The 26311-nt window shown below is 41.5% G+C and overlaps 1 protein-coding gene across 3 annotated transcripts in view; it reads left to right on the top strand.

Moving 5' to 3' along the window:
• Positions 1 to 9604: 9604 nt before the first annotated feature.
• The window catches only part of EML6 (EMAP like 6), a gene marked incomplete at both ends in the record, with an annotated part of 107674 nt that continues 90967 nt past the window's right edge, over positions 9605 to 26311 (top strand). For all 3 annotated transcript variants that reach the window (XM_079550663.1, XM_079550662.1, XM_079550661.1), the window contains one exon: positions 9605 to 9801. In XM_079550663.1, the coding sequence (XP_079406789.1) occupies positions 9605 to 9801 (197 nt within the window). The remainder of the gene's footprint in view (positions 9802 to 26311) is intronic.

Below are 26311 nucleotides of genomic sequence, written 5' to 3'. Positions count from 1 at the left end.
GATTGTTTTTTTTTTCCTCACCCCAAGTAAATTGGAAGCTTGCACTGGATCCAAACGAGGCAGAAAACATACCATGGAAAATTAGACAAGTGATACTCAAAACTTCCTTGGTTTGTTGTTAATACAAAAATGAAATTGAACACCATACATTGTGAGTCAGCGTCTCAGAGATCATCAGTATGCTGAAGTCGCAGGGCAATAAATGATGCTCGGAGGTGGACTTTGAATCAGAGCATGTGTGTGGAATTTGGAATGTAAGAAATGTTGTAGTGGTACGTTTAGTGCTGTTGCAAGGACTTAGAAAAATTGGAGCCTGTTACTTCCTTTTAAATATTTGATATTTTTGGTTAAATCAATGCATATAGCAGATGAAATTGTCTTCAGAAAATATTTGCACCTATAAGCATTGCAATTCAGAAAACTTCATGGAAAGCCCAATGCTGGCTATCACCTAGTTGGGGAAACAGGATTTTATTTTTAGATTTTAATGCTCAGCAAATCAAAAGGAAGCTTTTTGCAATCCAGATAAGTCAGGAGTCAGTACTAGTGCCACCGGTACCAGAGAACCAAGAGGCCCTAAAGCAAAGCACATAACGCGCAAAGCTCACGTGTCTTGATTGTTAGTTCAGCATAGAAAGAAAGAATGACAAGATTTCTCATCCTTACAGGACAGCTTCCAGGTGAGATACATCACCTATTAGAAAAGAAACATATTCTAAAGAAATACTCATTAGTTGCTTATCAGTCTGGCACTTAAGTTGCTTGGAGCACCATTGTAGGCAGTGTAGAAAGGCTACCTGCTCAGCACTGTGTTTATAACTGTTTTTAAAATCCTGTGCTTTATGACAGTTGAAACTTGTAACATGGAGAGAAGGAAGCAGTGAGCCGGGCTCTAGAGCAGAAGCTCTTAGGATGGAGATATTCAGATGCCATTCCTCCTGTTACTGAGATGCTGCACGTAGAAAACAAAAGAATAAAAGTTGCCACTAAAAACCGTGCTGTTCACTGCTCCTTCTTCATTTCATAATTATAAAGAAGCGATGATGAGGAAGGACCAACATATTACAATGCTGATTGTGGTCTAGATGATAAAAGGAAGAGCCTGTATGCTTCTCTCTGGTTCAGTAGATTAAAAGTAACCTGGAAGCAACCTGTATTATCTTTTCCACAGAGACTGGTATCTTTGATGTTCAGATACTCTTCTTATCCCTTTACAGTCAAAGAAAGGCAAATTCCCTGCAACTGCCCTGCAAATAAGACAGATGGAAAAGAAAACACTAGGTCATTCTCAAAAGAATGAAGAGCTGGGTGCAAGTTCCCTTAACTTGGAAAAGAAAAGTCAGGTTTTATAAGTTATGTAAACTTGTGGCAAGGCTTGGCTCACATCAATCATCGTGGGAAGGAAGCTGAGTCAAGTCAGTGGCAGCCAGGACATTTAGCTTTAAGGCAAAGGACACCTCCATCCTTCCTGTGACAGAAAATAATGACAGCAGTTTCTGTGGGAAGCACAAGATCTCTGTGACAGTAGATTGGAATTCATCAGTGAATTCTGAAAGAATTACAGATTGCAGAAAGACAGCCCCAAAAGCACGCCTGGATAAAGGCTGGCAGCAACTCAGTAGGGATTATCAGGAAGACCCCTCAGGCAGAGGTCCTGCAGCCCGTGGCACACTCAAACAGGCTGCTTCAGAGGCTCACTGGGTCTCTGCAGATCCTTCTGTTGGCTCTGGAGCTCTGGGCTTTGAGCAGGGACAAGCACAGCACGTTAAGACAGATGGTTTTATTGATCTGTTCTGTGTGGTAGTCCTGGATTGCACTTGGACATACAGCAAAACAAATACATGATGGTTGGTTGGAAGAGCTTTCTCTCCAGGCTAGGATATGTCTGATCTTTCAGAAATTAGCTTGCTTTGCATTTGAAAATGGAAAAGACTCACTTTTAAAAATTATTCTTTTTTCCCCCGCTACTGTTTCTGAACAGATCCTAACCTTTCATCAGTGCAGATCAGTATTTCCACCCACAAGAAATAAGAGATTAGAGCCAATTTCTCTGTTATTATTCTGTAGTTAAACTGTAAAATCACTGAGAGGCATCAATCAGGACTGGATTAATGTAATGCCAGGCAAAAAAAAAACAACCAAACACAACAGAACTAGATCACAGTTCCTGACTCTGATCCTTCCTTGTGCCAAGTTCTTATGAATTTTATATTATTTAATCACAGCTCAAAAGGTACCTATTTTGGAAAACCGATTAATATGCCTTCTCAGTGCATGTGCAGTACATTCATCCATAAAAATATGAGTTATAAGTGGTATTTTGTGTAGGAAAGATCTAGGGCATAACACAGATGTTTCTGGGGGGGAAAATCTCAGTGTTCATTATTAATCACAGGCTCAGATATGTATGGAGTGGGCAGGATACAGCACAGAGGAGTAGAGTTAATACGAGACGTGATGTTTTCTGGCATCTATACAAGGCATGATTTAAAAGAAACAATCAATCAAAGGGAAACAGCTCAAACCCCTCAAAAACAGCAGCAGCAGCAAATGGTCACTTCAGCAGACTGAATACACTAAGTATTACTTAGGCAATAGCCATACAGAATGCTGCATTGGTCATATTTCATCTAATGATAATGATAATGAAGTAGAAACTGGAATAAATAGAAAAAGTCACCTACCTGAGCAAGACAAGAACAGTCTCTCATGAAGAGGGAAAACTTGGAATATATTTGGAGACAAAAATGTTGGATAGTTAATGTGCCCATGCCTGCTCACCACCACAGTCTTCAGACCTTAGAAAATATTAACAGAAAACAAACAGTAACTGCTTTCCTCAGTCTGCCACACGAGTGTGTAGAGCCTCCACATGCATGTGGAACAGCTGCTCTCAGGCAGAGTGTTTTCTAAGCATCGAGGGGCACTTAAAAATTAGCTGTAAACATGGTTATATGCAATATTGTAAATATGTTTGTTAGATCAAAACTTTTAATTGCTGCTGCCCACGTGTCACCATGTCCTAAGTTCTCTGCAGGGCCTGCAGGCAGCATTTCCTGGCAGTGCTCACTTTTCCAATGATACTGTTCTTCTGTAGGTAAACTGGAGGCTCTGCAGCCAAGCAGAATCTGCTTCTGATAGCACCTGACTCTTGGGGTACCTTTGGTGAAGGGCCTTCATCCATTCTGAAACAGTTCTTGGCAGCCTCCTCACCCCCCTCTGCAGGGGACAAAAGCAATGATTGAGGGTGGATATCCTTTATATTGCCTTCTCGGAAATCCTGTAAGTGGAAATTAAACATTAGATTAAACACAACTTCTTTACTACCTAACCAAAAGGCTTAATAAATATTGCTTCCTTAAGCTTACTGTACTTTGGCATAGCAAAGTTAATTTGTGCTACGTAATCCTGTTGCTGTGCAAATAGTTTGTTTTTACATTTAAAATGAAAGAAAAAGTGTATGTAAGGAGATGCATGTCTCAGGCTAGGCTAATATGCTCTTGGTACAAGGAAAAGCAGTGTTGGTCTTTGAAATTTTTTATTCATCTTTTCATTACATTCTTAAATATGTTTTAAAGTATTTATTTTTATATGACTTAAATTAGAAAACTTTCAGACCACGAGGGCATTTGGACATGGATGCCCTTTTTTTTAAAAGCTGAGGATCACACTTGCCTTAGTTCATACTTCTCAGCTTTCCTAGTACTTCTGATGCAAGAATTCCAGAATTCCATGCATGCTTGTTGCAGCTGCACATCTAAAATAAAGCTTATATTATTAGGGCTCTATTTCAGGAATTACACTCAGACTTACACACAGTATGAACACTGAAGAGAGACCTTGAAAAACATCGGTGAGGTTTATGTTGTACTGACAACGAACAGCAGGTTGCAGTATTGAGGAACACTTTTAGCAACGTGACAACTGATAAGAAATTAGCGAACTTTTTTTTTTTTTAATTGAAACAAATTACACAAGGAACTCACCAGGCAATTCAATCACCAGAATGAAATCATGAAACCTCTGTTAGCATAGATTATATGAAAATGAGAATGAACTTGTAGTTCCTCATATTTAAAGTTTTTCTTCTTTTTTGTTGTTGTTGTTGCCTCATAACTAGCATGATTCACTTCTACATCTTTCCTGTTTCATGTATATTTAGTAAAGCAATGTGTATTGCTTAAAGCCTCCACACTTTGACCACACTAGATATCACAAACAGAAAGAGAATATGCCAAGTTTTACTGAAGGATGAAATATGAAATTCAACTAAACCACTGTTGCTCAGAGAAAGGTGGCAGCCTTGCAATCAGAGACTTAAGTTTCTATTTGCCCTTGCTAGGTAAAGTAAAATGTAAAAGTAAGGTGTAAAAGGACCTATTTGTCATATGTATCATTTTAGAAGGTGTGTATACAACACAACAATAACAACATATCATTAGATTGTTAAGATCACATGGAATTGATTCCATTGGATAATACAGAGATGAGATAGGATGAAGAAACCAAGCATTCCAGGTTAATGATTAGAGTATGTCAGTGATCAAAATGTGACCTCAGCAAGAAAAAGACTTTCTTTTGTTTATCATTAATAGACCAAGAGAAGGCAGAACTGAAAGTGAGTGAAAGGACATGCAAATGTAACAGGACTGATGGCACACTGCAGTGGTAGCATATGTAGGAATGCTCTACCTATCTTGAACAGCCATGTGCTGTGTCCAGTAGCCAAAATATTACTGACCCCTGAGACAGTTTTTGACATTCATAGTGTTCTATATGAAAAGTGGAGAGAGAGAGATGTTTGTTTTTTGTTTTTTAAATAAAGAATAGATAGGGGCCTTTTAAACTGGGAGTGAACCCTCTGGTATCTCTCACTGCAGTTGATGCTCAGGAACTATTCAGCTTGAAATCTTTAAATTTTTTTTTGCAGCTAAGCAGGGAATTAGGAATTCATAATTCATTAACCATCTTACTACATACGCACATCCACTGAATGACTTATTTTTATATTTATTTTTTAAATTACGGTGTTTCAGATCAAACAGAATAATGAGATTAAAACTGTTTCTGCATTGCTGCATGGAGATATCTCACCTAAACCTCCAGTACAAGCAGGTTTGCACACATACAAGTAATGCAATGGGTAGCTGTCACAATCAGAAAGATCAACATGGTGGAACAGTGATAAGGAGGCATAATGACAAAGGGAGCAGTACGATGGAAAGGTGCTACAAAGAAAAAGGAAAGTGTTCATCCATTTCTGAAGATCTAGGCTCCCAGGGGAAACCTCCATAAGGAGAAAATCTCCAAACAGAAATCCCTCCTCAGTGACAGCCCTTCAATGAGGTCTAAGAGAGGTGCAGCCAGGCTCCACCCCTTCTGGTCACACAGCTGAATTGCCTTCACCTGTGCACCCAGGGCTGACCGGGTCCTTTCCTTTTCCTTTTTTCCCCAGGTGCTCCATTAGTGGGTCAGGCTGGGACTCAACAGTTCCCATACAGCAGTGTAACACACAGCCTCCTAAAAGCTATTCTTGTTTTTGTCCTGATGTGGCTACATAAAGAGCATGAATACATGAGATTGTGAAAGGCTGTAGCAGGTGGCTCTTGAAAGACAAAGGTCTTGCCTGCTTATTTGGAGAGGGTTCAAAGAAGGGCCACAAAGGTGCTCTGAGGGCTGGAGCACCTCTCCTAAGACAGGCTGAAGGAGTTGGGCTTCTTCAGCTTGGAGAAGGCTCCAGGGAGACTGCAATACAACTTTCCAATATTTTAAGGGAGATAATAAACAGGAGGGAAAACAACTTTTTGCATGGGTAGATAGTGATAGTTCAAGGGAGAATGGCTTTAAACTAAAGGAGGGAAGATTTAGATCAGATACGGGGAGAAATATTTTGTTGAGAGTGATGGCACAGGCTGCTCAGAGATGCTTCAGATGCCCCATCCATGGAGGTGTTCAAGGCTGGGTTGGATGGGGCTCTGGGCCACCTGGTCTAGTGCTTGATCCAGTGGTTGGCAACCCTGCGGCAGGGGGGTTGAAACTGGTGATCCTTGAGGTCCCTTCCAACCCAAACCACATATTTATGTTAAGACTCCATTTTGTTGAATTACATGAAGTGCAAATATTCATTCCTAAATACAAGGTAGCTTAGCTGCTTGACATTCAAAGATAGTGAATGACCTCACTGTTAATGCTGCTAATGCCAGAAATCTTCCAAGACGATCTTTATGGGACAGAAACTCGTGCTTGATATTACACTATTTGGTCTTAAGACAAGATAATAATGATAATAATAATAATTTATTCAAAGCCACTACAATATTATCCCAGAAATAAACATTGTAACAATAAAATCTAAGAAAGTGAAATATCTTAAGCCCTTAAGAACTTATTTTTGTTAAAACTTAAATACATTGTCATTATTTTAAACACATTCTCTAAACATCTTCAAGGAGGGCAGGAGAGAAAGTTGATTTAACAATTGCTGTAAATTTCAAAGCTTCTAAGTGGATTTATCTCAATGAGTGAAAGGTAGTCACAAAAACAAGCATAAAAATACTAGTCCTTACATGAATTTGAAATACTTTAAATAGTTTCTGAAAGCATTCAAATTACATGCAGAACTGATTTTAACAAGGGTTAAAATACAGTGTAGGTAACAGCCTTAAAAGTCTTTGCAGCTACATTCCTCGAGGACCACCGGAAAATATTTTTTTGTGTGTGTTTATTAATTATTACATAATATTTATTATGTAAATATAATACATAATATTTATTATGGTGTACAGGTACACCATACACTCTGTCCTGAAGACCTGACATGGTACCAAGGGGAAATTAATTCAAAACAAAGCACTGGTGCTATGAAAGCTCATCTGCCTTTTCTGGAACACTCAGTCTTAGTAACCAGCAGCAAAAGAGTCCCAGCAGATTTTAAACTGCAGAGCTCAGCTTGCAGAGGTTGCTGACTTTTTAGCCAGTCAGTGAATTAGCTACATATAAAACAGTTTATCCACATAGTCACAGAAACGCTTGAAAACTACAGTTCAGAAATCCCAAATGAGGTATTCTAATAGCATTTCTCTTGAAATGTTTTCTTTTTTTTTTTTTTTTTTGTTATTTACACAGTTTGTTTTCCTACCTGCAAACTGCATTTGCTGTTCTCTATTTTCAGCCACTTTTCTGGAAAAGGGCTTTGTAGTAACAGATTGAACACTTGGCAACAACAATCATCTTAATGTCCGTATATGTTTGTACAGAACAGGATGTATGTTTTGCTGTGTGGTTCCTAGGAAGGCTGAACAGGTTAAATGTTGAAAAGACAACCAAAATTCGAAGGGAGAACCAGCAACAGAACAAGGAGTAATAGCCTAAAACTGGAGCATAGGAAGGTCCATACTAACATGCAGAGGAATGTCTTTAAGGTAAGGGTGACAGAGCACTAGGACAGGCTGCTCAGAGAGGTTGTGGAGTCTCCTTCTATGGAGATATTCAAAACTCATCTGGACTCCTACCTGTGTGCCCTATTGTAGGGTACCTCCTTTAGCAGAGGGGTTGGACTCGATGATCTCTTGAGGTCCCTCCCAACCCCTGTGATTCAGTAATTTTTTTCTAAATTAGCATGAAAATTCAGATGTAATTGTAAGCTGAAAAAAGAAATTTGTTTTTTATTATGTAAATTTGCACCTGGCTTATGCAGCAAGCCACAACATTTGAGAGAAAGATGGATGCATTCCAAAGACTTGGGAAAACCGTACAAAACATTTTATGCTGTTTTTGAGATTGCTGAGGGAAATACATGAAGAAACTAACTCATGAGGAAATTATTAAAGAAATACAAGGCAGCATCATCCCCAGTACCCAACTTGTTACATGGAGAAGGCTGGCAACGTTCTACACTTTATTAAACACAACACTAAGCATAAATAGTGCTTTCAGCTGTGAGTGGTCTCATCACTGAGCAAGAACGCCCAGCTGGTTCACTCACCTGCGTGTGCCTGGGGCTACCAATGTGAGCACCCTCAGCTGCCAGCTGTGCACCTGCCTGGAATATCGGCTGTCTGCTAGTGGCGATATTTGGACCTCATCCTGGGAAGGAAAGCGATGCCCGTAAAGTGAAAGATCGGAAAGGCTAATGACCACAAGCATTAATTAATACGGCGGGCACCCGCTTTCCTACACCTCAGGGGCGCTGCCGCCCTCCACGCACGGCTAAGCCTTCGACGCCGCGTTGGCCTGAGGGGCGCAGCGAGCCGCCGCCATCGCGCCTCCTCCCGCGCCGCAGGACTGTCACCACAGCAACCGGCGGCGCGGCGCCGCGCGGCATCATGGGAGATGTAGTCGCAGTCGGCCCGTTGCCTCGCGGCCGCTCGGCCGTACTAACTCGCGTTCCCATGAGGCGCCGCGCGGGATGAAGGCGGGCGGGAGGGCCGAGCGCGGCCACCGCCCCTGGGGCCCCGCCTCGCTGAGGGGGACGCGCCTCCGCCCTCACACACCTCCCGGGGCGCTGTGCGGCAGCGGGCCGCGAGGGGCGGTGTGACCCACGATGCTTGGGGTGCGATGCCGGGTTTCGCTCTCGGCTTTGCGGTGTCACCGCGCCCCTCCTCGGGCGGGGGGTGCCGGGTGAGGAGGGGGGAGGGGTTGCCTGCACCTTCGTCGCCTCCGATGGAGGGGCCGAGTTTCGGAGAGGTTCGGTGTCGCTGGGCGATACTACGAAGCGGTGGATCGGCGGCACGAAGGGCGCCCGCGCCCCGCTGCTGACGGCAACGCGAATCCCGCTGAAGGGGGAGCGGGAGGGCAGCGAGGCAGCGCGCTGCTCCTGGGGAACATCGCTCCAGAGAACGACAGCAAATAAACACTAATAAAGAATGCAGCAGTCCAGTCCTCCTGCCCACGTATTCCGTGGCAAACCGCCCCGGGACACGAGAATTGTTTGAATTGCACGGTAGACGCGAAGAGGACGCGTTGGGTCAGCGGGGAGCAGCACAGGACAGGGCGGAGGGGCCGGGAGAGCCCTGAGGGCAGGGCAGGGAGCCGCCGAACGGCTCAGCGCAGCACGGGCTGCAGCCAGGCAGCGCTCCTCCACTGCGCGTCCGCTACGCGCGCATCCCGCCATTCATAAACGCGAGCCGTTGGGTTTTTTTTCCTCGTGATTTTTTCTTTCTTTTTTTTTTTTTTTTTTTTTTTTTTTTTTTTTTTTTTTTGTCTCCTCTCAGCTTTGACCCAAAGATAGAAAGCTCAGCGAGGAAAGCGGCCCGAGGAGCGCCGCGCGGGGAAAGCAGGCGGGAACTGCGGCGGAAGAGGCGCGGGCGGGCAGGCAGGCAGGCAGGCAGGTGGCGGTGAGGCGCGGGAGCGGTAGGGCCGTGCCTGCGGCCCCGCCGGCGGCGCTCGGCCGGGTCGCGGCGCGGCGGCTGATGGTGGCGGCGCAGCGCTGACCGCCCCGCGCTGCCGACGCGTTTGGCGTCGACTACCGTCGCCGCGAAGCGCCGCCACCTGAAGATTCGTCGAGTCGAAAGGGGAAAACCCCGACGGGAGAAGGAGGAGGTGGGGGAAAGGAGGGGCAGAGCCGCGTTTCGTGCGTGCCAGTGGGGAGAGGGGATTGGTTATCATGGCGGATCGGACGGCTCCCAGATGCCGGCTCCGTCTGGAGTGGGTTTACGGGTACAGGGGCCACCAGTGCCGCAACAACCTGTATTACACGGCGGGCAAGGAGGTGGTCTACTTCGTGGCCGGAGTCGGCGTGGTTTACAACACCCGAGAGCACAGCCAGAAATTCTTCCTCGGGCACAACGACGATATTATCAGGTGAGGGGGTGACTTGTCTTTGGTGGGGTGGGGTTTAAATGAAGGGAGGGGAAAGCGGGTCGGCACGGTTCCCCCTCCTCGCTTCTCGCGGCTGGACCTGGCGTCGTGGAGCCGCTCGGGTTTCGTGCCGGCGGTCGGGGTGAAAGCCGGCTGTCTGCAGGTTGTTGTGATTGTTATTTCCGTGGCATCGCTTCGAAACACTGCAGCGACGAGATAGAAAGCTTTTTTTTTTTTTTTTTTTTTTTTTTTTTTTTTTTTTTTTGTGCCGCACCAAATGCGAAACAGTTTCAGCGTGGCGATGCAATGGGAAGATCCTGATGCAACAACGAGCCCAGCACCTTGCTCTTCCCAGCGCTGGGACCTCATCTCTCTCATTCTGTTGCCTTACAGCAGGCAGGCGCAGTTCCCTTTACACCCTGCACAAGTGTGCTGTAAACTCGGCCCGTAGATCAAACTGATCTATTTCTATCATCCTGAAAATCTTACGCCAAGTCAATTTTAGCTCTTTGTACTCAAGATAAAAAATAATCTCAGGTGTGCTGGTGCAAGATGGCTACAGGAGGTCTTGCTCCTCATCTGGTCAGTTTCTTGTATCTTTTTTTTCACCTTCTTTCTGAAGAGTGACTTTAACTGATGCTGTTGTATTAGAGAAATACAAGATTTAATGCACCACACAAAGTAACAAAACTGTGGTTCCAGAGTTCTAAGTAGCCTTTTAAAAAAATCTTTCCAAAACACAGAAATTGTCAGTATGTAGAAAATCAGAGTTACTTCTGCTCCTACTCTCCTCCTGTCAGATATCTGAACCTGGAATACCCTCATAAAGGCATCATTGCACAGTATGATGCCGAGCACAGCTAACTGCTGCCCTCCTGATTCACCTGAATTCAGCATGAGTGAGGCATTTTCCCAGTGATCAGCACAGACCCAGGAGACTCATGGTGTGAGTGCAGGAACACTTGCTGAAGTCAAAGTTGGGACACTTGCTAACAGAATCACGTAGCTGTCATACAATCATTCTGGACTCTTGTTTACAGAATACTATCTGCTTTCCCCCAGGGAGAGCTTTTGGCTGCTCTGTCCCAAGTAGCGTTTTTCTCCTCCCTTTTATAGTCCATGATAAAGCAATAGCATTTCATGAGATACCAGGGATTGCTTAAGAATTTGTTATGGTTTTAAAGGTAATGTCACTTCCAGAAGGCTGTTCAAATAGACTCTTGTCTCCTCAGATTACTAAGATAAGAATGACTATTTTACTGAATCTGCAGTATCATGGAATGCAGGTTTTTCTTTCCGGATAACCTGTCAAGACACAAGTGCATATGCTCACTGCTTCTTTGGTTTGACAGAGATGCTTTTATTCTCCTTCCCTCACCTGCACCCTCCCTCTTTAATATCCCATCTACTAGGAAATAATGTCCAGTTTATTATACCTGACAACAGTTCCTGGCCGAAGTTGGCTGTGTTGTGTGACTTCTGTGCCTTGTCTTTTAAAGCACTCTTTAAAAGAGAGACCATTTTTGGCAGTCTCTCATTTAGAGTGTAAAAGGGGACTAGGAAGAACGTGAGTGACTGCTGTTTGTACTTCAGGTGCTGCTCTGCCTGTTCTACTTTTTAAAGAAAATGAGTAATCACTTGTTCAAATCAGCAGGTGTTTTGACGACTCACTGTCTGCTCAGCTAATTTTTAGCTTGTGCTTTTGAAAGGTGAAGTTTGTTCCTGTTCAGAACGAGATCAGAATTTTGTAGGATGACCATAATTTCAGCAGAGGATGAAATGTTTTGGCCCAGAGGGTGAAAGCAGGACTCAAGATATCGGATGATTTGAGCTTTTAGTGGCCTAGAGAAGTTGTTGTTATAAGTGTTTTAAGGGAGGAAAGAGAGCTGTTGTTTGAGTCTCCAAAATGTTGTGAAAATGTTCCATCTTTTGCGTCCATCAATGGTTGCCTTTGCTACCTTTGATGCAATTTGTAGACATTGAAGAACATCCCATCGCTGCAATACTTGCAAGTAGATGGTTCCTTGCATGAATATAAATAATGGAATTGAAATTAGAATATTTTAGACTTCACGGCATCCCACTGACACGAATGGGCTGACTGTAATCCTTCAGTTTTCCTTGTTTTGTTGGTACTTATTTCCCTGGGACTAACTTCTAAACAGTAGTGTGTATATTTGCAGTCCAACAGGTTGTAATTTTTAAGGAGGTTTGAAACATGATTAAATAAATGAAGCTTGCAGACTTCGGAAAATACTGCACAATCATTAAGACTGGAAGGCCTTGAAGAGGGCAGAACTACTTCCAGGGGTTGCCATTAGCTCCTGCCATGTTGAAAACATTCAGTAAATACAGCTTTTTTTGGGAGGGAGAGGAGGAAGAGGAACCGAGAAATGTTTCCTCGAAGTGTTTGTTAAAATCATGAAGGTGGATATTCTTCCTTGGTGAAAAGGTTGCGTGATTAAAAATGTACGCTTGCTTTTCATCACAATTTTAATGGTCTTGTCTCTTGCTTTCTGTCAAGATAATTCGGTTGGACATAATTTAGTTGTGGCAAAAATAGACCAGATTGTACTGGATTAATGAAGAAATAATTTGTTTTTTTCCCTTCTAAAATTCATATTTGAAAAATATGTTCTGCACTCAGCTGTAAAGTAGGTGTTCAGAATATGGACAAAGTGAGTTCTGAAGTGTATTTCTGTGCAAAGCAACTACAAGGTGCTGTACTTCTGAGCTCTTCTGCCTCTTACCTTCTCGTGAGATGGGTTTCTGAGTTGCCTGGTTGAGCTCTGAAGTGAGCCCAGCTTTGTGGATGGGTTGCTCTGGGTGCCCTGCAGGGCTCCCTTTCAAGGCTACAGCAGTCAGTGATTTTTTGTTACTTCCTGTCGTGTAATACCATTCTTCTTGCATGTCATTTAATTGAGGAATAATTAATACTATTGATTATCAAGTTTTGTCTTTATAAAGCAGGATGAACACTTGGTTGAAATTAATAGCATTGGTTTTCTGAAGATCGCTGGTGCATTTCATTTGGAGCCCCACAAGACGTGCAATTTATGAAGTTTACAGTCAAAGAAAATGTAGCATACAGTATTCTTCACCCTCCTTTCCTTTTTTTTTTTCCTTTTTTTCCTTTTTTTCATGTTCATTTCTTCTGTTTGTTCTCAAAAATGATCTAACAGCTGAGGGGTGTTGAAGGTCAGAATAATCCTGTTTCCTCTGCTCTGCAAGCCCTGTAGTCTGCCCTAAAGTCTGTGTTCCAAGTATCACAAAATGTAACTCTGCATTTGAAGTGTGATCTACCTGAAGCATGGTAACTCAGGTGAGGGAGCTATGTCAAACATTTTAATGAGCAAAGTGTCATGTAGGTTATCATGAAGCACGTAGCTTTCTTTCATTGGATTTGGTCATTTGTGCTTTCCAGGACTAGGTTTCGGAAGCTGTAATAATAACGTATGGGTATTGTTTTCCTTCCTGAGTAATATTAAAATAGGTTTTTGAAGCAGGTAATGGCTACAGCTCTAAGTCAATGTGTTGACGAGAACATTGCAGTTTGTGTGTTGTCACTGCCTTGAGTGAAATTCATGTGAGTGTGGGATTTACATTGACTACAACCAAAGTGGTTTGTGAGTTTTGAAGGTAACTGAACACTTTCAAAAGAAGATAAGGTGTTTGTATATTGTGTATTCCTTGTGTAACAGAGAGCAACGAGATCGCTGCTCTTTTCTCTCTTAATGAAATGTTGGATGGGGGGGCAGTTCTTTTCTGTATTTTTTTTTCTGCAATTTTGCACGTGAAAGTGAAACAAAATGAAACTAAACAAAAATCAACCCAACATTTGCTACGGGAAACAGCGAAAACACAAATACGATCAGTTAAGGTACTTCATTATACTTAAAATGCAATTTCACTGATTTACTTTTAGAATTCATTTCTAAACAGAGATTCCTAACCTTGAGAAAATTTAGTGATGATTTGGTGATAAGTTTGTCTGCCTGCTTTTATTTCCAATAATTTCTGCAATATTGAGCAGTTTTTCTGAATATGTATTGAAGACTTCATCTGCACTTTTCCTATACCACCGTTTCCTAACATTATGTGATGTCTGCATTTAATTTGGCAGATACCTCAATGTATCTGATATCTTGTGGCATCAAGCATTTTAAACAAGCACATTTTGCATTCTGCTGCCTTTCTCAGGAGCCTCTGCAGTGCTTGCTGCCTGGGCACACTACCTGGAAAGCCAGCCTATTATCTGTGGATACTAAAGCATGTCGTTTCTGTAAGGCTGCTTACAGTGTAATAGCAATGTAGGATTAATCAGAATATTGCTGTAAGTATGCGGGTGTGCTGCTGTGCTGACAGATTGAGATTAAAAATGTGGATGTGCGGTGGTGATGGGATTTACTGAGCTGTGAGAGTGACAAGGGGCCTGCCTTATTCGTTTTAGAGAGACCTTTTGGAACACAAATACTTGTCTTTGTCTTTCTGTCTTTCTGCAGCTGGGGAAAAGAGAAATATGTTTGCCTCCAACAATGTTGTTGACTGTAGCAAACATAACTTTTGAATAACTCAGTTGATGGCAGAGATTTGCAAATCAAGACCCTGGAGTTAAAATATCTAAATAGTAGTTCGATGTTTTTATATAAGTCTTACGTATTATTTCTGTTTGTAGAGTGGTGTTATTTGAATGGATGCAAAATACTCCAAATTTATACATAATTGCCACCTTTCTGATGGTAAGGCACAGCATTCGTTTGCTGCAAAATAATATTCAACTTACCATTCTTATTTTCTGAAAGTGTATGGAAAATGGAGCTGTTTGTAGCTTGTACATAACCTGAACTTCAGTCACAGAAGATGCACATGCAGGACTGCTGAAACAGCCCCTGGGAAGACAGAAAGGTAGCAATGAAGTATGAAATTTCCTGCAATGGAATGTCCAGACCTGCTTCCTGTGCCAGTGCCGTGTAGGTTCCTAAGCAAAGCCAGTACACCTTTAAAGGCATGACTGTGGAGCAGCTAGGATGAAGGAGAATCTGGGATCTGTGTGTACTGAAATGCTTTGGGAAGTGTTTTGAAACTGGAGGTTGTTGAGGGAGTTTCATATTAAAGAAATCCATTCCCAAAGAAACTCATTTTGTCAGCTTATGTCTTCTTTTACTTTCAGTCTCAAAAAACAAAAAAAAAAAAAAGGAGAAAGCCATTTCTTCAGGAAGTTATGGGGGTCATTCATGTCATTTTTTTTCCCCATGACTTTCATTAGCTTAAGTTTTAAAATTCAAGATTAGCTTGATTTTATTTATTTTACATCTGCTCTGCATTAAATCTTCACATATAATCACAGAATTGCAGGGGTTGGAAGAGACCTCAAGAGATAGTGAGTCCAGCCCCCCGCTAAAGCACGTACCCCATAATAGGGTGCATGGTAGGCAACCAGATGGGTCTTGAATATCTCCATTGAAGAAGGCTCCACTACCTTTCTATGGGCAACCTGTTCCAGTGCTCCATCACCCTTACTGTAAAGAAGGTCTTCTGTGTATTATATTCAAGTTTTAGATCATTATTCCTTGTCCTATTGCTGCACAGCACCAAGGAGAGCCTGGCCCCGTCCATTTGCCTCCTACTTCCCTTTAGGTGTTTATTAACATTTATCAGATTCCCTCTCAGTCTCCTTTTCCCCATGCTGAACAGACCCAGGTTACTCAGCCTTTCCTCTTATGGGACTTGCTCCAGGCCCTTATAATCATCTTTATGGCCTTCTGCTGGACTCTTTCTAGGAGATTCCTGTCTTTTTTAAATGGGGAGCCCGAAAATGGACACTGTAGTCTAAATGTGTCTTCAGTAGAGTGGAGAAAAGGGGGAGAATAATCTCCCTGCCCAGTGCTCTTTGTAATGCACCCCAGGATCCCATTAGCCCTCCTGGCCACCAGGGCATACTGCTGGCTCATGGACAACCTCTTGGCCACCAGGACCCTCCAGCAGGTCCTTCCACACAGAGCTCCTCTCCATCAGGTCATCCCCTAACCTGTACTGATACATGTGGTTATTCTTCCCCAAGTGCAAGACTCTATACTTGCTCTTGTTAAATCATAGAGTGGTTTGGGTTCAAAAGGACCACAAGGGTCATCATGTTCCAAGCCCCCTGCCACAGACAGGGCCACCAGCTTCCATTCCTGGTACCAGACCAGGCTGCCCAGAACCCGACCAGCTTGGTCTTGAACACCTCCAGGGGTAGAGCATCCACAGCCTCTCTGGGCAGCCTGCTCCAGTACCTTACCACTCTCTCTGTGAAGAACTTCCCCCTGACATCCAGTGTAAACCTTCCCTCCTTGAGCTTAAAACCGTTCCCCCTTGTCCTGTCACTGTCTACCTGAGTAAGAAGTTGGTTCCTCTCCTTTTTATCATCCCCTTCTAAATACTGGAAGGCTGCAGTGAGGTCTTCTCACAGCCTTCTCTTCTCCAGGCTGAACAAGCCCAGCACACTCAGCCTATTTTTGTAGAAGTGGTGCTCCAACCTCATCAGGTTCTTCTCTGCCCAACTCTCCAGACTACCCAGGTCTTGTTGAATGGCAGCACAGCCTTCTTGTGTCTCAGCCGCTCCTTCCAGCTTTGTATCATCAGCAAACTTGCTGAGGATGAACTCCTTTCATCCAGGTTGCTGATGAGGATGTTGAACAAGACCGAATCCAGAACTGACCCCTGGGGAATGCTAGTTATGGCCTTCAGCAAGCCTCTGCACTGCTGATCACAACCCTCTGAGCTCTTGTCAGTTAGCCAGTTCTCAACCCCCCTCTCTGTCTACTCATCCATCCCACATTTCTCAGTTTCAAATCAAGGATGTTATGGGAGACAGTGTCAAAAGTCTTGCTGAATTCAAGGTATACAACATCCAATGCTCTCCTCCTATCTACCCAGCCATGATGGCATCATAGAAAGCTATCAGCTTGGTCAAGCATGATTTCCCCTTATTGAATCTGTGTTAATGTCACGGTTTTATCTCTAGATCTGTGTCCTTTTCTAGTCCTTTTTTTGTGGCGTAAGAACATGAAAGTGTGGTACAGATGAGGCTCTAACCTACAATTAGAAATACCAGACTAACCTTGAAGACGTACTCTTGTTTGGGCTTGCAGTGGTTATTTCACTTTTCAAGTCAGGAAAGAAGTTCTGCGGAGCCGTGTTTGAGCGGTTACAGAACACAGCAGAACCCTTTAGAATCACAAATGGGAATATTACTTTCTCTTCTAATACCGTGGCAGATAAGCATCATTCATCAAGTGAAGAAGTAATAATTAAGCCTTTTGTAAAAATGCAGGTCACGATTATTACTACTTGTAATATTGTTACTTGCAATAGGTGCATGTATTTTGTAGGTGATGTGTTTTCACAACAGGTTTTCTGAGAACATGTTCAGGCAATGCTTTCTTATGGAACCTGCGGATGTATCTGCTTGAATGTGGGCAGCTACAAGAAATGCAGCATGCACTGAAGTCCATCACAGATGTGACATTCACAGTGGTGGAAAGGTTGGTTATCCAAAAGCTTACACGCAGCCTTCCTGGATACCTTTAGAAGATTAAAGACATAGGCTCCAGATATAAATGTTTTTGCACTTTGAGAATTGAAAAGATTTTTCTGTCCTTAGAGTTGTTAAATAATGTCCTTAACAGAACGTCAGTATTTTTTAGGTTTTGTTTTATGCATTATTTGATAAATTATTATTTATGCTACATTTCCAGTGCTTTGTTATTTAATGAACTGGTGCTGCTATTTGCAATGTAATTCTTTTTATTTTGGGGGTTTCTTTTGAATACAGGACTCTTTTGCATATGGAATTTTGGATATAAATTATATCACAGATCTCAGATGAGAAACTTTCAAATTTATTTCAACTGAAAATTTGACATTAAATGCTGTGACAAGAAGTATAAATAAGGAGTAGAAGTAGCCAGGGAGAACTAACTCTCTTTTACTGGGGCATTGGTAACTCTTCAGATGAGTCACTGCTAGTATTCTAAAAAGCAGCCTTTGCACATGCTAAACACTTAATTCCAAACTGGAAATTTTTGAGCAAGCCACTTGTAGGCCATACCACTGATCTGTGTCAAGGGATGTGCTGTCTGCAAGTTTGATCTGCCAAGGATGAGCTTGGAATCTTTGCTTTGAATAGTTTGCTACAAAATCAGGAGAAAAAGAGAAATAATAGGCAATGGAATGAATCACAGTGCTTGCATAAAAAAGGTGAAAAGCTTTCATTTTGTGTTTGTTCATGTAAGTCCTGGTGTTAGTCTCACGAAAGTTTAAAAGGAATCCTTTGGATAACTAGAATCTCTCTCAAATACAGCCTTTGGTGTATTTTGGTGGTGTAATAACTTTACAACACAGTCCGTTTCATACATGTCTGTGACTGGCTGCACATTCATTAGAACAGGCAAAATTAACAGCATATGGGTAATTAATAACTGTATCCTGCATGAAAAGTTTTGAATAATAGAAGGTACCCTGTCTTATGATGGTGCTCAGTGCAGCTGGCAGTAACGAAGAATCCCTAAGCTGAAGCAGTTTGTAACTATCTTTTTAAACTCACAAGCTCAGTGCTTCTCTCAAACATGAAGATTACTGAACAATGCAAAGAGCTGTTTGAGATTTGGGTACTTGGAAGTGGATTGGAAAAATACACAGGTAGATCCAACAATGCAAAATGGATCTTCCTGCCTAAATGGTCTGTTTTGAGCTGTTTTTTTGGTTCCGCCAAAATGAAACTATCTACAGTGGAATAGTGTCAGATCCAGAACATATTTATGTGAAAGCATTACATTTTGGCCTCAAGCTGCACCAGGGGAGGTTCAGGTTGGGTGTTAGGAACAGTTTGTTCTCTGAAAGAGTGCTCAGGCAGTGGCACAGGTAGCCCTGGGAGGCGTGGTGTCACCATCCCTGGAGGTGTTAAAGAGATGATTAGGTGTTGTACTGAGCGATGTGGTTTAGTGTGAAGTATTGGTGATGGGTTCACAGTTGGACTGGTTGATCTTGGAGGTCTTTTCCAACCTTGGTGGTCCTATGATTCTATCATTCTTTGTTATTTAGCAGCCCTATATTTCACTGGGTTCCAGTGGGTTCCTCAGCACTTTAACAGTGACAATTAATTACTTGGCATTAGTATTTATTTGAAATTTACTGAGTTTACATTTTATAACAATTCATTTTAAATAAGCAACAAAGCAGCCTTGTTGACACAGCTTACCTCATGATAAGTTACTGTCAAGTCAGTTGCTCAGGAACCTGGTGGGTTTTGAACAGTCTGCTCAGAATTTACATAGTTCCTGTTGGTCACCTGGTAATAACTCACTTAACACATGTTTTGCAGCTATCTGTTTTGTGGCCAGCACGTAGGGGAGATATCAGATTGGAAGAGCATGCTGCATTTCCAAACTCAGTCTTCAGTTTTCGCAGCGTCTCTCGTCTTTCTGGAGAGTGATCACAGGCGTGTGCTTTGTAGTTGTAGTGATGGCCCTGCAGGCACTCCCTTATGGGCTAACATATGAATGACTCTGTTAACACAGATGGAGCATTTTAAAAATTTACGAGTAAATTAATCTTCAATGGGTATAATTTCTGGAAATATTTTCCAGGACTTGTTCACATGTGGAGGGAAATAGGACATAAATCTTTACATGTGAAATACTAACAAGAAATCCAGATCTTTGCATTTGTCAAAGATCTTTACAATTTACTAACGTAGCTCTGCTCTAATGTAGACTGAGACTTCTTGTTTATATTTCTGTGATTCAGTGGGCATCGAGCCTACCTCTGAATTGCAGGAAATGTGTATTGGTGATGAAGCCGTTCTCTTGGAACATCAGCATGTTTGAAGCATCGTGATGTCATTGCAGTTAGATTGTGTTCATGATGGAAGTATGATTTGGAGAGTAGCTGGGAGTCCTGGTGGATGTGAAGATTTTTGGTTTCCCTTTGTATTCTCTACCTCTGAATGTGTTTGTTAGCATGGACTGTCTGCATTTCATCTTTGCTGTTCCTAGAACAGCTGAACTCAGCTGTTTAGGCTGAGCTCAAAGCCCTAAAGATGATATAAACTGACATGCTAGATTCTGGGGAAAGGAAAAGATTGACTTTCCACAAACTGGTCATGGGTGTTACTAACTATGTTGAGGAACTCTTAGAGCTCCATAGAAGTTTGATGTCACCAGTTCATTTTTGTAAATGACTACCATAAGAATATTTTAGTCTGGATATACTGCATTTTTCTATCAGAGTTGACATAACATGAGACATAATACCATTTTTCTGTAAGACAGCTGAGAAAACAATGCCCATTTATTGGAGCAAGGAATGTTTTGGCACTTGTGCCATCGGCATAACTTTCACAATTTTATTTCATTTAAGTATTAGACCTGGTGATTGGTCATTAGATAAATCAGGAATAATGGTGGAGTATTATTTTTCAACAGAGGGCAGATTAAATGAAGTGTGACTACACTGCTGTTAAAAAGACAGCTCTTGAGAATGTTCTGTTCCTTGTATCCCTGCTGTATTAAATAGTTATTTGATGGAATTATTCTGAGTGTGCTCTGAACACAGCGTATTGCATTTCATATTTTTCCTGGGGTGTGCTTTATTTTTGCATTTTGAATCTGTGGGTCTCCCTTCTGCCCAGAGGTAAATGTTCTTTTACCTCGTCAGTTAGTTTGGGATGAATTGCTTTATGAGTGATGACAGTTAAGTGCACTGCACAATTTTTTTCTGCCTTCTTCTTCCCTCTCAGATGTAACTATTTAATCAGCCTTTCCCCTCTAAACAAGCAGTTCCTGCTGCTGTCACAGGTTATTACCAGCTGAGCTAGAGTTGGTGTATGATCCACCTGTCTGCCTCAGAATTTTGGTAGGATTGCATTCTGTTTTCCATGGTGTCTTTTGTTGTTGTTTGTTTGTTTTTTAAATATATATTTATTGGAGTGGGTATACAGACATGTATTTGATGTCAAATGAACTGTTTAGACCGAATGTTCAATAATTAAAAAAAAACAAACCAACAATTGGTTTCTGTTCCGTAGTATAATTTCCTGTATGCTTTGTACTTGTGGACAATTGAGCTAAATCGCAGCCACAGTCTATGCAATTATGTGCAGTTTCTGTGCAGTAAACAGGAGTATGTTTCTCTTGAAAGGTGTGTGTGCTTCATCGAATTTGACTGGGAGCACTGCAACTGTTGTGAAGCTAATTCACTGCAATTGCAGAGCAACTTCTTATGACAGAATCACAGAATTGTAGGGGTTGGAAGGGACCTCCAGAGATCGAGTCCAACCCCCTGCCAAAGCAGGTTCCCTACACCAGGAATCTTTATCTTTAGCCATAATCCCCCTTATCTTTAGCACAGAAAGTAATCAGATTATCAAAACCCTAACCCTAGCCCTGCACAAATATTAATGTTGATTGTACCAAAAGATCTCCACCAACATGCAGTGGTTTTCAGCTCAGTGCTGCTTCATTGTCCAATATCACACCTAGAGAATTTAATTTTAAGACTGGTAAAGAATTGGAAATTGAACTGTCATTTTGTAGAAATAGAACAACTCATTTTCATTCATGTTTCCAACTATTAGGATATGATTCTAGTTTGGATTTTGCCTTCATTTAATGTGACATGAAAGCGACTGAATGAAGCTTCTGCTACAGTAAGAAATTTCAGCCTATTTTTCCTGGCGTTATTTTAAATATTCCTAATCATTATTAGTGCCAAGTTCACCAAAGTTTTGGCATTCTCAAGCTTACTCACGTATATTTTGCTACATTTTTGTTGTGTCATAAGTTTCTGTGCTTTGTAACAAATTAGGATTACTTTACTACAGCCTGCTTGTTCCATTCCTGAACCAAGCTGTTTATCAAGATTATTAATTTCTTTCTGTCACATCTTGAAACAGAAGAGTTTCACATGTTTTCTTTCCTGGATATTTGATGAAGAAAGTACGTAAAATATTTTCGAGAAACTCAGTGATAATAGATTTAGCAGATTTAACATGTAAGTATTTGGCAGTATGGGGATGGGAATTCCCTTCCTGGATGAGATGTTCCTTGTCCGTATAAAGTATTGTGCTGCCTTTGATTGGCCTGATTTCCTCAATGAGCACCAGTCCACCCCTGCATAACTCCTTTACTTTCAACGAGCTTTCACATCTGTCTTGGTGGCAGTTGTGATGAATAATGCTGTCTGTTCATTCACTTTATGCATGTAATGTGCTTAAGCCCTAGATTGCTAAGCAGTTAGAATTAAACAGGGATTTTCGATGTTGATGAATCTGAGCCTTTTTTTCCTGAGTTTTCTGAATTTTAGTCTGCTAGAAAACATTACCTGCAAAAAAAACAAGTCTAGGGCTCTGACAGGAAGGTTTGTTTTCCTCTCAACTCTGTGATATCAGTTACTTTCCAGATAAGGGCAAAAAAGTAGTAATCACAACCACGATTCATTCTTTGTCGTCCAAAATGACATGTGAAATGTTTCTAATGACATGTGAAAATTATTGGTCATACTGTACACCCTCTTTAGATCACAAACAGATGAGCTTCAGTGCATTTCAACATAAACATCAGTCATAAACATCAGTTGTAAGCATTAGGTGTCGTCTTTTGCTCAGGTGGTTGCAGGGATTTCTACCTCCTCATTTCTTTCTGAAGACAGCTCACAGCATTCTGTTGTACCTGCTTTTCCTCCCTTCACGACAGTGCACTCTTTCTAACATGTCACACATCAGTTGTTCTTCTGGCTCCCACAACTCAATTAGGTAGAACTGTTTTCCAGTTACCACCATCCACCAACCCAATGGATAGAAATAAAACTTAGGTAGAACTAAAGACAAAGTAAATTGTTTTGTGGTTGCAGTGCTCACTGATGTGAGAATTCTCAGCCTGAAATGTAAAATATGCTGGAGTGTTTCATAAGCCTATCTTGTTTTTAAAATATTAGCATATGTCTTTGATCAGCTGTTACAGAAACCAGTAAGAATACACTGAGGAATTTAGTTCATAGAAAAAAATTGGCAGCAGATCCTAAGTTTTGAACATTATTTTGTTGTTAGACATTTAATCTTCATTTTCTTAATTAGAGTCTTCATTTATGTTGTAAACTTCTCTTTATTTCATCACTTTTCCTTTTTCTCTCCAATTTATAATGCAGTTCAGTTTCTTATGCTGTTGTCAAAAAAAAAAAAAAAAAAAGCTCATCTGACACAGTGAATAAAAATGAGTGCTTTTGGTCAGCCTTTAGGGAGGTGACTTCATAGTTATCAATCAAACTCCCATGCAGCTGCACCAATCTGCTTTGACTGATGACCCCATGGTGACTCCCCTAGAGGCTGGCTAAAGGTCTCTCTTCTCTGCACTGACTTGGAGACATTCTCTTCTGAATATGTGGAAAGTTTCCTAGCTGCATTTTGTTTTCATCCAGCTTGCAGCTTTTTTTCTGTTCTGTTTTCACTCCTCTATGTTCATCCAGATATTGATGTTACAGTTCTTCTAATCAGCATAAAGTGATGCCCTTTGGGTAAAAATCGTGTTACAAATCTGCTTTTTTGTCCCCAAATCTGTGAAAGTTAGGTGCTGATTTACACACCTAGAAATGTTTGTTTATTTCTCTGAAATGAGATTCACTTAATTGTAATCTTTTGAAATTAGGAATGCTGTTGTTTCAAGGTACAACCGACTTCTCCACTAGGGGCTAGAAAATTGATTCTCTGGCCTTGAGACCAAATGTCATCATGCAACTTGCATGGTTTTCTTCCCTGAAAGAGGGTGGCATCATTCAGATAACAGGAACTGCCTGTGCTGTGTTTTGTCTTCCAGACCTTGCCCAGGCGTTGTGTGAGAAAGCACTGAATACCAAAGGCTGAACCTACTGATGTGTCTGTTGCTTAGGTGATAGGTGACCAGTGTTGAGTCTGTGTTCTGAAAGTGGTTTCTGAAGGAGCTGGGAATGTTCAGCCTGGAGAAGAGGAGGCTCAGGGGAGACTCATTGCTCTCTATAACTTCCTGAAGGGAGTTGTACTGAGCTGGGGCTCGGCCTCTTCTCTTGTGTCATTAGTGATAGGAGCAGAGGGAATGGCTTCAAGCTACAGCAGGGGAGATTCAGGCTGGACATGAGGAAGTATTGCTTTTCAGAAAGGGTGGTCAGGCACTGCAATGGATGCCCAGGGAGGTGGTGGAGTCACCGAGCCTGGGGGTGTTCAAGGAAAGGCTGGATGTTGTGTTGAGGGACATGGTTTAGTGGGAGCTATTGGGAATAGGTGAACGGTTGGACTGGATGATCTTTTAGGTCTTTTCCAACCTTGGTGATTCTATGATTCTATGATTCTTTGTTAATGTTAATACAGTTTAATTTGAGTTAACATAGCTTAATTTGAGGGGTTGGCAATTAAATATTCAACTCTATGTAGCCAAAGACAGTCAGGAAGGAGATTACTGCAAGATCTTTTTTTTAACGTTATTCCAGTTGCCTACATACTGCAAAAATAAAAGCAAATCCATGCAAAATACTTTGCAGAGATGGGCACCTATTAAAATTCTAGTTGATTCTCAACAAGCCAAATCTGATATTTTTGCAAGAGAAGGATGTGGCTGATGTCTCGCGCATTGGTTGGACTTACTAATCTTTTGCTTTCAAAAATAGATGTATCAGAAAATATTCTCTGCATTGTTGGCTGAACTGCAAGCATTTTATATTGCAGACTGTAATATCTCTGGAGATACCAGTAACAGTCTGGCTGTGGTTGCATGGAACTCAAGGGCAAACTTACCCTTAATTTGGTTTTTCTTTCTTGTTGACTTTCCAACAAATCAGATTTCCCAGCAAATCTGGGTGTTCTGATACACAATTACTTTCAGTTTCATCTGTTTGCCTGTACTGAGAGCATTACAGGAGATACGAATACCTGAATCCACCAAGAAGTGTTCTGCAACACAATCCTAAAATCTGTGCCCTATATGTGCAGTATATCCGAAATGTGCTGTAGATGCAGTGATTTATTGATGTGTTCTTAAAAGCATTCTCACTGTGTGAAGAATTATTGTTAAAACAGCCTTTAGGTTCATTTTACTTTTAATAGTGGTATTTGTTTTCATAAGCTTTTGATCTGAAGCTAATGCAGAATGAAATCCATACGTAGTTCTTTAAGCACGGTAGCCAAAACTTGGCACACGTTAAGTAAGACAATCCTGTATAGCATTTTCCTTTAGGGATTTTCACATTTGTGAATGCAGTGCCAAATCATATATTTGCCTTATGTCTTGAGAAGGTGGAATAGGCACTCTCATGTTGTTCTTTGACTTTTTCTGTTAGAATATGACTGTCCACATGACATAATCCTTAAATATAACCACATTCACCTTATAGACTGGGTAAATTTAAAGTTCTTGGAGCTACAGCTAGGTAAGTTAGGGTTATGGCTTTAAAGTCCATATTTCTAAGAACATTTACACCAACCAAAGCTGGTACTCAAGATGAAGGCCTTTAATGTTTCTTCAAAGGTGAAATTCTCAAATTTTATTTGGAAGCAGGATGGAGATGGCCATTTAATCCATTTTCTTGCTTTATGAAGTCCATCATAAGTCCAAGATGTGCATGGCTGATTCAATCCTTAGGGAGATACAGCCATTATGCAGCTGTCATGTATGAGCTAGTGCTGCCAGTATACAAGGAAACCACTGATTCAAGTATCACACTGGTTAGTTTCTACAAGATGCAGAACAAAATGTGATGATTAAATTAAAATACATTTGTATGAAATTACTACGTGGTTGAAGTTGCCACAATGAGTACAGTGAAATCAAATTAATTTGTAATTTGAGTGGAAGTTTTCTAATTTGCTCAGAGCGATCTCTTTAGCTATTGCAGATCCAATACTGCGTTGATTTTTTTCTTTTACAATCAATACCTCTTTTATGCAAGGCTGGTTTGTGCATTTCAGATGTCTTAACTGCACATGGCATAAAATGTGAGGATAAAATTGTAATAAGATTTGTGGAGTGTTTTCATTTGTACACAGATCATCTGGGTTAGTCTTCAGGCTTTTGTTTACTGCTGCTCCTTACAGCACCGTTAGCACGCCCAGAATGTCCAGTCTTCATTTATATAATTCTGTTATTAACTGTGCTAATCTCACCACGCAGGACTAAAGTAAGTAGTGGAATCATTTAAAAGAAATTGATGAATTGTTTAAGGCCTCGTGCTTATCTCTGAAAGAAGGGAAAGAGTCCTATTTTCTGTAATATGTGGCACTTGGAAATCATCAAAGCTTTATAGACTGAAGGTCTATAGGTAGACTGAACCTGAGTCTCTTCAAACTTTCTTATCTGGGATAACTAATACTTTTACTGACACTGATTTAGGTTGCCTTCCCTTGCAAGATAGAAACGTTTGGCAGAAGTAGCTCCTGCTGTCGTCAGCAGCACAGCTGGTGAATCGTGGTGGCAGAGCAAAGAGGATATCTGATGCACCAACCACATCAGGA

Source organism: Tetrao urogallus (assembly GCF_951394365.1).
Source record: "Tetrao urogallus genome assembly, chromosome: 2".
In the NCBI taxonomy this organism is placed as follows: Eukaryota; Metazoa; Chordata; class Aves; order Galliformes; family Phasianidae; genus Tetrao; species Tetrao urogallus.
Note: the sequence above shows the minus strand (reverse complement) of the source record. Positions and strands in the feature narration are given on the sequence as shown.